The sequence below is a fragment of the Cariama cristata genome, unplaced genomic scaffold, assembly GCF_000690535.1.
Source record: "Cariama cristata isolate BGI_N322 unplaced genomic scaffold, ASM69053v1 scaffold13442, whole genome shotgun sequence".
Lineage (NCBI taxonomy): Eukaryota > Metazoa > Chordata > Aves > Cariamiformes > Cariamidae > Cariama > Cariama cristata.
Window position 1 is genome coordinate 86,899 of NW_009602219.1, and position 12,562 is coordinate 99,460.

Here is a 12,562-nt window from a genome sequence, read left to right on the forward strand (position 1 = left end):
TGATGTTCCTCTCTCTGTAGGAGATAGATACATTTTAACAGAAGCCACAGTTCTACCTAATTAGGTCGGTTTGTTTGTGTTGTTTTTTCCTTAAATCGCTGACTCCAAGATGTTACCTTTTCTCACCTTCTACAAGGAAGAGGTACGTTAATTAGCCCTGGGCTTTGCTTTGTCCAGATGTTGTTCTTTCCTAATTAGATTGGTTTGTTTGTGTTGTTTTTTTCCTTAAATCGCTGACTCCAAGATGTTACCTTTTCTCACCTTCTACAAGGAAGAGGTAAGTTAATTAGCCCTGGGCTTTGCTTTGTCCAGATGTTGTTCTTTCAGAACACGTTCTTTGCTTTCTGGAAAAGACCCTGCGCTAACAGGACCCTCCTAGACAAACAGAAATCATCTCCCCACTGCTGTGGGGGTTGGGGGAAGCCCATGAGACAGCTCATGAGCACCAACCATATTCTGCCACCCACCAGCCGTCCCTACCACAAACCCCAGTGTAAGGAAATACTTGGAGGGTGACCGGGAGGTCACACCCTTGGTGACGATCGATCCACAAGGGCGGAGAACACCACTGTCCTCCACGAAAAGGATTCCTTTCAAAACCAGCTCTCCAGGGGATGTCACAGTGCTTTTTCACCTCTTTTTTTGTCTGCTCTTCCAGGCTGTAGTTTTCTTGCTGCAGCACTTCCTGTCTGATAAAACCCAAACTCAAGGCAAGCAGCATTATAAAAAACAGTGAATAGCAGCCAGATGCCATTTACCTTCACATACTATAAAAGCATCTTAAAAATACTGTCTTCAGTAAAAAATATAAACAGATATTTTCTCCCTTATTTCTATTAAAAACCCTGGGAAATTACAAGTTCTGTTTCCAACAAGAGATGGAAAAACACTTAAAGGATGTAGATGCTTAAGAATAATACCATCAATGTTCTGGTGTATATATTTAATACAGTTTAACTTTTAAAATGAGTCTTAAAAAAATTAAAATCAAACCTTCAAAATCGAGCTTACAATGAAAAATAAATATAGGCTTATCTCCATGTCATACAGGTTCACCTCTTCCCTCCCCTGACAGTACAGTCTTTGTTAAAAGACAGCATGAGAAATTACATTAAGAGGAGACAGCCACCAGGAAACCACCGCTCTGATCACAAAGTAACTTCTCCACTCGAATCGATTCCTGGGTTTGGTCAGAGCCCGCTGCTGCGCAAATACAAAAAGTGTCTATGAGCCTAACAAAAAAAAAAAACCCCACAGCTGCTCTGAGCCAGATTCAAGGTGCTTAAAGGACTTTTGACTTGGAGATCCGTTTGCTGATGTAAACCCTTCAGCATAGTCACCACGGCAAAACGTCCACGAACAGAAAGCCCAGTGCAGGTGCACAAAGCGACCTCTGATCTGCAGTGTGCTCCCAGCAAAGAGATCACAGTGCATTCAGAAACACTAAAACTTCCATTTCCATCTTTCGTAGTCATTTTTGTCCACAGGGAGTCCACCTCCGCTAACTTTGTGCTCTCACGGTACCTAGAGATTGTCTGCTCAGCTCACAAGGGTTAGTCCTGGGCTCATCTATATGACGTTCTGATAGGAATACTCTGGACAGCATTTCCAGTTCTTTTAAGAAATCCTGTAACAAACATACAAACCAGAACGCCCTTATTAACAAATGTCAACAACAAGGCTTAATTTTTCTTTAATTTTGCTAGTAAAGAACTTTACAAGGTTAAGCATGTTGTTGTCGGTTTTCCACTGCAGAAACCTCGACAAGCCACAAAATTGACTGCAAAGATGTATGCCTGTAGGTCTACATATTCAGTCGCCCCTCTAATCCCCACACCCTTCTCAGAAAAGATCACTGCCACAGTTTAAATGGTTAAACATCTCAAATAGGCAAGCGCTCAGCAGCCTTGAAATACTGTCCATTTTTAGCAAGGGAGTTGGGCGGTCTCCCACATTTTAACTCTGGCTAGAACAGTCTGACTCCTCTCACATGCCAGTGGTAGGACACAAAGAGGTTTAAACGCAAGTCTGGTCAGTTAAGACCCTTTCCAACATGTCGTTCTCAGCTGCAGCACAGCAAACACAGTCAGGCTAGAACTGTGAGCTGGTAACCGAGCCAGTTGGGCTCCAAACAGCTTTACAATTTTCTTGGAAATGTTTCCACCAGCTCACAGTTCTAGCCTGACTGTAACCGAGGCAGCTGGGCTCCAAACGGCTTTACAATTTTCTTGGAAATGTTTCCACTGCACGGGCAATGCTGGGATTCACACAAGTACAGATTTCGGCCAAAAACACTAGGAACAGGAACAAGGCTTGTTGGAAGCCAGTCCTTCTGCTGCATTAAGCAGGAACTATTGATAGGGAAAGTTATGGGCTTCACCTACGCCAAACAAAACTACAAGGATTGACTGTTGATGTAGCTTTACTTTTTATTTCACTTAGTGTTCACACACAACTGATTACTTACTGAGGGCCAAGGGAGCTCTTCCAGGCTATGCAAGCAACTCTCTATTTCACTAGTTCTCATTAGTTCATGTTCTACAAGACCATGAAGCATGAAAAGGAACAAATCCCACTGCAGGAGAGGAAAAAAAAATAATATAATAAAATCAACAACTCTAAACCAAATGGATTTTGTGTTTGTTTCTTTATCCCTATACAATTCATGGTTTTCTTCTTGGATCAGAATGCAGAGAAAAGGAACAAAAGGAGAAAGCACATTATTTATCTGGGTGTGGCAATGAAGGACACCAAAGAGCAATATCCAAAACGAGTGAACAAAACTCCTTTAGTTCATACATTGTATCCAACCATAGTGTCTTAAAATTTCTAATTCTCAGTTTCCAAACACACCAAGTATTTAATTCCCAGGTGTTCAAGAATAGCTTGAAAAATTCTTGCCTTACCTTCCGAAATAAGCTGGTTTTAGCCTGCAACTAAATAGGGCGACTTTCAGCTTCATAGCTGGGGATCTTACAACACCGATACACATGCAAAAATGAAAGCTGATAAAAGGCACACAAATGCAACTAATTACAAAGTCACATGCATTCAGTCTCCCAGGCCAAACGGGCCATTTTGCCCTTTGTTCCTAAATTGAACTGTGCCTTCCTGACAGCCCCCCCCGGCAGGTATCAAACAGTGACAAGTGGTACGCAGTCCTCTTCTTCTCTGCCCCTGCAGAAACAACGCCAGCTAACAGCAGCCCAAACCCTGCTGCCCTCGTTTGCACGAGCAATCAGTGAACACTGCGGGCAGGCAGAACTCTTACACAAATATATCGGACCAGAGCAGATAACGGGCAGCTCCGTAGATTGGAACAAGCTTTACCTCTCGCTGCTTAACTTCTGGAAGATAACCAATGTTCTTCTTGCTGAACATCAGCTGCACAGGAACAGGCATCCCAAAGTCCTCTTTCCAAATAGAAAGCAGCAGTTTTAGAAGGCCATAGGTGGGATTATTCTTTACACGCAACCTCTCTGAGTTCTTCTCTGGGGACTTGATCCCAAGACTGAGAGGAACACGACCTGAAACTGTAAGAAAAGGAAGAAAAGCAAACTTCTGTAGCTGCATTGTTTTCCTTTTATAGTCATCATCTTGGTCCAACAGCACATTTTGCATAGCTGGTATCTAAACAGTCAGTGAAGTAGTGAGTGTAAACTCACTTAGTGAGTGTAAACCAGCAAGCCTAAGAGGACTGGAGTTTAGAAAGGTGCAAAATTATGAGCTTTGGAACTACATAAACAAGTATTACTAGGAAGAGATTTGTACTACTCAGATAAACACCAAAGGAGAGGAAAGTAACACAGGAAGACAACATTTAAATCTATACATAAATTAAACAGTTGTTCATAGTTTTGACTACAGGCAGAGTCACATAACTTCATACGAGTCAAAGTAAAGCTGAACAGTGTTTAACTGCAGCTAAACATACAGAGAGGGAAGATACCAGATCTTCCTTGGTACAGTCTAATGGAACGGGGCAGATTTACATTGCTGCCCCCCAGAATGGAGTTTCACAATATTCACACGTGAACTGCTTTCTGAAAGAATGAACCATGTATAAAACTTCTTAAGAAGGTTCTAAAACCAGGAAATTAGAAGGTTGCTCAGGGAGAAAACACCTGCATCCAGATCACTAGCTCCTGCTGAGAAAAACTTTGTATTTAACACATTAGAGTAAAAGAAGAAAAAAAACCAAACAAACAAACACTGAGAACACTCACAGAAGAAGTCGCAACACACAGAAAACAAGTTACTTAAATTACATTTCTATGGCTCTTTTTGGAGAGAATTTAAGGGAATAGGCCCTTACTTTTAGGGAAAAAATAACCCTCAGGTGCAACTTTTCAGAGACAGAAATACTGGAAAACATTATCACATAATTAAATGAGGTATCAATAAATAAAAAACAACGGAGATGTGAATGATAACACCAGATCTGAAGGATGGTTAGGCACAGTATAATGCTGTTTTGCAAAAGGTGGAAGGGAATAAGAGCAACCACCCAAATGGACAGAAAAAAAAATCTGCAGACTCAGTGACACCAAAGAGAATCAAACACCCATGAGCTCTAAATACTGAAATCACTGACCCCAAGGATTTAAGGGAACTGTAATAACAGATTTCAGTCTTAAATAGCTTATCATGACTGACTTACCCAACAAAGAAGCCAACTCAACCGTGCACTTTGCCAGCTGCTGTTCTGATGTGGGACACATGAACTGGAAAACACAAAAAAGATGTTGTATCTTTGTCCCCATACAGCAGACTGGACAAAAGAGGGCTTCACAAGGGATAAAAACATCAGAGAAAAGCAGGCAATTTACAGCAAGAAGCACAGAGCTGTAATCAGGAGACCATTAAAGACTGAAAGACAAGAAAAGATCGTATATGAAAAGGGGATGCACAAAGGCGAATTTTAAGTAACAAGCAGATCTACACAGTATATAAAAAATGCAGTGCAACTTTGTCACATTTGAGACAAAAAACATTTGACTGAACTCAACCGTGAGGCAAGGCAAGCTAACAAGTTTACAGGTATGAAGACAGCTCAAAGTGCTCCAAGGGGTGTTTTTTTGTTGCTGTTTTACTTCTACCTTTCTGCATCGAAGTGTCTGACTCAATCTCCCCAGCAAGCACTCCAGCCAGACGTAGTCAACCACTTCACCCTCATCCCGTGGGCCCACAGCGACACAGAGCACATCCTTGATGAAAAAGACAGCAGTAATTCACCTATTAGTATCCTGCACTTCTGCAAACAGAGCTTTGGACCTATGACACAGCAGTTCATATATAGTCATCAGGTCCTCATTAAAAAAAAAAAAAAATTAAGCTAGTATCCTCCTCATTTTGTAAGACAGATTAAAGCTGAGTTTTTCACAGCCTTACCTACGTCTGATTTTCTACCACAGTTCCCACTAATGTTCTGAAGTCCAAGTCAATGAGAGCAACCAGTTCATCCTTCTTAAAAGTAACTAGCTCTGAAAGCTCTAGATAAATCTGATGGCACAGCAAGCAAGTTCAGGGTAGAAGTGCTACAGAAATCCAGAGTCCTCTTATACTGTCAAGGTAGCTTCAGTGTCAACACAAAGCTGAGTATGAAGAGTCCTAATATGGTTATCATATGAAAACTGGTTTAGCCAATTTTACATGTGGTAGCACTTTCCATCACCAGCAATTTACCACCCAGTATCAGAAACCCAGGATGGAAATCAAAAGGAATAATAAATAAATAAATAATTTAAAAGCTGTATCTCAAGATGCCATACAAAAGTATCTTCAAAAAGCAACAGTTTACAGAAAAAGACCCTGATTTCCTCACATACCTCACCCTGCTCTTTTTATTTTAGCTCAAGCAAGAAAGCGTTAAAGGTTGTGTACTCATTCTTACACAATTGCTGGGAATGTGATGACAGTGAGATCCAGTATTATTGCTCAAACAGACAAGAAACAGCAAAAAAAAAATAATAGGCAGAACACATAATGGTAAAGAAGTGAGGTTTTTAGAATTATTCTTTTCCTCATGGGTAACTCACACAGGTTAAATAATTGCATGATTTTTTACAACAGTGACCTTTTAAAAGCCTGGGAGAAAAGACCAAAATATAATTTGAACCAGCTTGAATAGAAAATTACTTGGATCTAAGGCTGAAATTAAGTCCATACATCACCTTCTTTTTAAGATGTTCTGACTGTCCCTAACTATAGTTGAATGAAGGTGCAGATACAGGCTGGCAAAAAAAAAAAAAAAAAAAAAATCTTTCAACAGATTCGTACAGATTCACCTAACACTTAATTCAATGCAGAATTCCTGGTGTGTAAGATGGGACAGTCTACCAAGTTCTACAGAACTCAAGGACCAACAGGAAATACCTAGTCTAAACGAAGGCCAGAAGACTCTCCATAAAAAGAGCAGGTCTACCAAAAAGTAGCTATTTTGATATGCTGACTCTTCAGCACACAGCAGTACACAATGCTCACCGCACTCCGGCTTCTATGCTACTCCTATCAAAAAGGACACTGCCATGCGACCAGAAATCCCGTGTTTGAGGTTACTCCTGCCCAGGGAACTCTGATCTACGCACAGACAGCACGCAGGGGGATGAAAAACCCGTGAGACCTTTCCATTGTGCTTCCTAAACACTCCTCTCAGCCAGTTCATTAGAACCAGAACATCCCCTTCAAAAAAAACCCAACCAAAAAAAACGCCAAACAAAGCACACCAATGTGAAAAATAAAAAGAGAATTAGGGCAAGCCCGGAAGTGAACTCTCTGTACCTTCATCTCGTTGATGATTTGGGAGGGAAATGGAGCACAGTGCTGACAGCCTGGAGGGCAGCCCCTTCTCAACTCCAGAGCATCCTCACCGGGCAAGGGAAGTCCTGGGACTTTTAGCATTCTGTTGAAGGTTGCCTTCACTTCTCTTTTGATGAGTGCTATGAAGAACAGGGAACAAATCCTGTCTACTTCAACTTTTCCCTCTCCAGCGAGGCAGACAACTGTTTCCAAACACTACCCTTATTAGCCTCTTATTCCGGGGGCCATGGCAAATGAGGAGAGGAGTTTACACTTTTAAACCCCTCTTGCTCTGAGCTCTCATTATATTTAATTGGCAGAGGCACAGGCGGAGAGAGCGTGTTAACCCACAGCTCTAAAAGGCAGCCACCCATTACCACCAGGTACCACTGGCAATTCATCTAATTTTTCATTAAAATATTTCAGCAGCTTTAATGAACACAGTAGCAAAGCCAGGAAGCAATGCCAAAGTAGAAAGCTGAATCAGCATGATCATACCAGTTCAACCACTGTGCCCATGAAAGCCATATGCTTTCTACCAAAATAAGTTTTGACCAGCATCCAAAACGCTAAACTCCTGCTGCTGCAAATGGTGCTGGATATTCCTTCCCAGATTCTTGGCACAACCTCCTGAAACAATGGGTTTTCAGCGAATCTGAAGAGTTGCCAGAGTACTATTACAGAGTAAAACGACTACATTGCCTCCAGCCTGCTGAAAACACACTCAGTCCAAGAGGTGTTTGTTTTACAGAAGATTTCAGAAGCACTCTGTACATAAGGCAGCTTGAGAGAGCAGCTGTCTGTATCATATGTTTGAAGTGCTAAGACAGCTTCAGCCTAGATGACATTTTCAGAAGCAGCTTTCCACAGCATTCCTTCTCACCATCCGACGAGTCTCCAAAACTAAAAATCACTCACATGGGCCAAATCTGAAAAATCCCTGAAGGTGGTTCTGGGAGCTAGAAATCATTCCTCTTATGCTTAAACAAGGAGGGACAGAGTAACAGCATGCTTCCCACTAAAATAAAAATGAGTAGGACCAAGTACTTTATAACACTGGAATAAATTCTACCCCTTGATCTCAGAAAACCAGTACAATGCACAGATTAGAAGCCTCAGTTCAGGGTAAGGAGACTCACCTGCAATGTTGGCAGAAAGCCAGCCACAGGCTTTCTCAGTAGCCAGTTCCACTGCAATGTCTTCTGCACTACTTAAAACCTTTACAGGGAGGATAACAAGGGATAGAAGATTCACTACCAGCCACAGCACTACAGTCAGCAAGAAGTCAGAAGGAAGTCTAGAGGGAAAAAGCTTAATTTTGCCATGCAACATTTCAACAGAGCACCACCACCTCTACGGGAACTGCTACTCTGAGCACAATAGGACCAACCCATTTTGACTTCCCCAACCTCCCCAACCCCATACAAACCAAATCAGCTCTTGGGGAAGTTGATGCTAAAACAAAAGCATTATCCTTGCAAGATGAATGCAATTTATACACCATTCTAGTCTCAACCGTTAGCTATTGGTTCGAGTACCACTTTAGCCAGAATACCCAAAGCAGCCTGGCAGAGGTGATTCTCCTTAGCTACTAGTCCCCACACGAGGGCATCAATAGATTGCACTGTCCTAAGCTATTAAGGAATAAGTGAAGCAGCAATGGAAAAATGGTAACAGTCCAGACTTAACGTCAAGGCCTTTACTAAGTTTCAGTGAAAATACATACTGCTGCAGATGTCTCTTCTGGCAATAACACCCTTACCGCCTCAGGACCTTTCTTTTTGCAAAATCTGCAAGAAAAGAAAGAAAACGTGCCACAGGACTAGCCAAAGTTCTTGGACAACACTCAGAGGTTCATTACCGTAGCAACTTTCACACGCTCTCTTGCAGTCAAAGCCAGTTGGAAGACTGCAGTGAAATAAGTGAGACCAAAAGAACCAGACAAGGAAGGAGCAATTACAAGCCACCAAGCTGCAATACTCAGTTTTCCAAAGAGGGGAAATACAATAGCTGCAGTGGATGTCTGTTTGGAGCTGGACGCAGAGACACACAGCATCTTTATTCCTTCCTACAAATACGGTGTTAACTGGCTGGAGGCACAGTAGTCACCCTAAGAAGAGCAGAGGCCAGGGTTTATCATTACCAGAACCTAAGCATGACAGGCCAAGCTGAATTAGGCTTATAGATTCCACGACAAGAAGAGAAGGGAAGGCACAAGTTTAAATAACTTTTCCTCCTTACTCTCTGCCTTTGATGAGTGCCTGGGCCCCTTCCTCATACAGATGAGTGCACACCTCTTCAAGCAGCTTGTCATGATTCGCATGCTCCTCCTTCACTTTATCCTGCAACATGACTTCAGCCCTTTGAACCAACTCTGCTACCAGTGTTGCCCTGTAAAAAAACCAAGAACAACCAGACAGACTGAAATCAATACAACAGTGCACGCTAACTGTAACCAGCTGTTCTCCCCAATTTAGGATACCCCCCACCTCAAATGCAATAAACTGCTCTGCTAAAAAAGAATTCATCCCACTGCGTTTAGTACTGTACCATCTCCTTGCTCTTTTTGTAAGGAAGAAAGCAGCAATGAAGATATCAAAACAGCAGTAAGACTCAAAAGTCAAAAGCCTTTAGGTTTTCATAGAAACATATATGGTCACAGGGATCTTTTCTGTCAGCAATACGCTTATACTCTCAATGGATGGTGGCTGGAAGTTCAGAGATGTCAACAGCAGCCCACTACAACCAGCATTCCTCGTGGGCCGATACTGTTTAATGTCTTCAACCAGCTGGACAACAGGACAGCACAAACTCTCAGCAAGCTCATGAGTGACGTGCTGGAGGGCAGGGCTGCCATTCAGAAGGGCTGTGACATGGTGGAGAAATGGGCTGACGATGAGAAGGTGACTGTGCACCTGTACAGGCTGGGGTCTACTGGTTAGGGAGCAGCTCTGCAGAAAAGGATCTGGGGTTCCCAGTAGATGAGCTAAATGAGTTAACAGTGTTCAAAGAGGACCAACCTTATACTGGGCTGACATTAGCAACAGCGCAGCCAGCAAGTCAAGGGAAATTACTGCTTCCCTCGCCACTGTGAGGCTGCATCTGGAGTACTGTGTCCAGCTTTGGGACCCCAGTATAAGCAAGCCATTGACAATTTGACTGACTGCAGGAGATAAAAAATAATCATTACGATAGCAGGGATGCTGAAGCACACAATCTACAAGGAGACCAGAGGAGCCGGATTCACTTAGCCTGGTGAAGAGGAGAGGGTGAAGGGAGAAGGAAGGGTTATAACCAGGATTATAACAAGACTCTTCCAGGAAGTGCACAGCTAAAGGTTGACAGGCAACATCCACAAGCTGGAACAAAGGAAATTCTGATAGGATATAAGGAAACATGTTTCACAAAGCCTGGGAAAATTAAGCATTGGAACATGGTACTAAGAAGCTGCTGAATCCCCATCCTTAGAGACTTTCACAACTCATCTGGAAAATGTGCCAAGCAACCTGATCTAACTTGAAAGCTGTCCCTACTTTGAGCAGGAGTTTGGATCAGATGACTTCCAGAGGTTCCTTCTGACCTGAGATTTTCCTATTATTAGCAAGAACATTCTGAAAGGGATATAAAGTCTCAAAATGCTGCACTATGTTCACATTCCAAGTGTCCCACAGTCATATAACCCTCCTCTCTGCATCCCTTCATAAATTCCCCTCTGCAATGGCAATCAGATGTTGCTGGACCCCACTGTCATAGCCTTATATAGCCCTGCTGTCCGGCTATACAGCATATTCTGAGGGAAGCTTTCTTTCCCCCATACACACAATTTTAAAGGATCAACTCTTTGCCTCATTAGTGTAAAGTTACTTCTTAAGTCACAGACCACCAGCACTTACTTGATGTGCTTAACACAGTTGGATCCCACCCTCTCTGCCACAAATTCAACTGTTCTCCGTAGGGAGGGAGGCTGGTTGTGGAAGAAGGCCTGTTCCAACTCTACCTGTTCAAGAGAAAAGTGCTACAATTGATTAGAGCACTCCACCCAGATCCTCCTCTCCTCAACACAGGAACAGACAGAACGACCATCCGGAATAGTGCTAAAAGGCAGACAATTTGCCTACACTAGAACTTTCCGCTCTGTAGCATTCAGCACCCCTGTAAAATATTTGCTCCCTGTTTCCTTCTAACCATTTAACCCAAAACTCATTATATCAGAGTTTATGAAGCTACAAAAGCAAATACCCAGGAAAGAGAAGAAGGGAGAGTTCTGAGAGCACCGACTAGTAGTGAGTCACCACATAGGGTTTGTTTTTGGGAAGAAAGGATCCTCTCTACAGTAATCCTGTAGGTTCCTACACAGTTCATTCTGGTGGGAAGCATGGGTACTATCTAATCAAAACAGAGTGTAAGAAACCAACATTTTATGTTAAAGAACAAGCAGACTGAGAAATAGGCTAGCTGTTCCAAGAATGTTTGCTGAAGTTACTTGGATTTCAACACCCACATGGTACCCCAGCCACACGGATGAGCAAGGATACCTGACTGTATAACACAACATTCCCTGCTGCCTAGGTCCATTCTTTTCTTTCCCTGGCATTAGGATACCACTGTGTACCCTACCCTCACACAAGCAATTTCTCCTGCCCTGCTTCCCCTTGTGACTCCCTAATTCCATTACCTGCAGTTTCCGCTGTGTGACAGAAACCTTGGGCGCCAAGGACTCTGCAGCTGTGGGAGTGATTTTCCTTATAAAGCCACCATTTTTTGCTCCACTACCAGCCACAAAAGAGGCAAGTAGTTTCCGCAGCTCACCTGTACAGAAAAACATGCAAAAGCAGTCATCGTCCCTGTAAGCAAGGGAACAAATCAAAACTCAAGAGAGACGTTCACATTGTCAGTCCCGTTTCCAGAGCAGATTCTCTCTGCTTCTGTGAAAGCTGAAGTTTCAGAAAAGTAGAGGGGCATCCCACTCATTTAACTGGCAGGGTACAGCAAGGCAGGCAAGGCTCCAAAGACAAAAGAGGAGGGGTCCAAAAAGCTCCCTGGCACACTGGACTTGTTCAGAAGCATCAGGGAGCAGTCATTTCTATGCATCACTTTTTAACACGGCAAGCGGGACCTGTAAAGTCTATCAGGACAACAAGGCAAGCAGAGTTACACAAAATTCCAACAGGGTCAGGAGAAAATACCAGGGGAAAAGCCTGAAGACATGTTCAACCCCTAGAAGCTTTCAAGATGCAGGTTTAACATACAGTTTTCCTAGCAGCTGGGTCCCAAGAAGCAAAGCACCATCCCACCATCTGGGAGACTATAGTCTATAGAAAGGGATTTCACCAATGGCAGCCAGATCCCAGGAAAAACGTATCTCAAACAACAACCTGATAAAGCACCAGGGCTAAAAAGGATTCTTCCCCTCTGCCTGGCAGCAGAAATATGCTCAAGGAACAAAAAGTATAAACATCTCTCCCTATACCTAGGATGGAAAAGTTGTACACTTACTCCTTATAATGCTTCCTTCCAGTTTGTGAAGGATGAGTTCCCCTGTCCCTCCGCATTCAAGCTCTGTAGATCAACTATCCCAACTGTGTCGCCTCCCTCCCCCAGCTTCACCAGATACTATTCACAGCTGCATGAGCTTCTACAATACAGCTTTTTATCACGGTTGACTCATACACAACTGAGACCTGAAGTTGTGAGGAGGGGTAAGAAAGATGATCCAAAGACTCACAGTACCAAAGGACAAATATAAATAAAATTTTAAAATATA

The 12,562-nt window shown here is 42.8% G+C and overlaps 1 protein-coding gene across 1 annotated transcript; it reads right to left on the reverse strand.

The window, feature by feature from the left end:
- Window positions 1-1,111: 1,111 nt before the first annotated feature.
- On the reverse strand, window positions 1,112-11,607 carry CDAN1 (codanin 1; the record flags this gene model as incomplete). Its single annotated transcript, XM_009694668.1, has 11 exons — window positions 1,112-1,203; window positions 1,525-1,627; window positions 3,331-3,533; window positions 4,661-4,724; window positions 5,100-5,207; window positions 6,781-6,938; window positions 7,938-8,016; window positions 8,525-8,588; window positions 9,040-9,189; window positions 10,692-10,795; window positions 11,474-11,607. Coding segments are annotated over 11 exons (1,259 nt in total), but the record flags the coding sequence as incomplete, so codon positions are not given.
- Window positions 11,608-12,562: the final 955 nt, after the last annotated feature.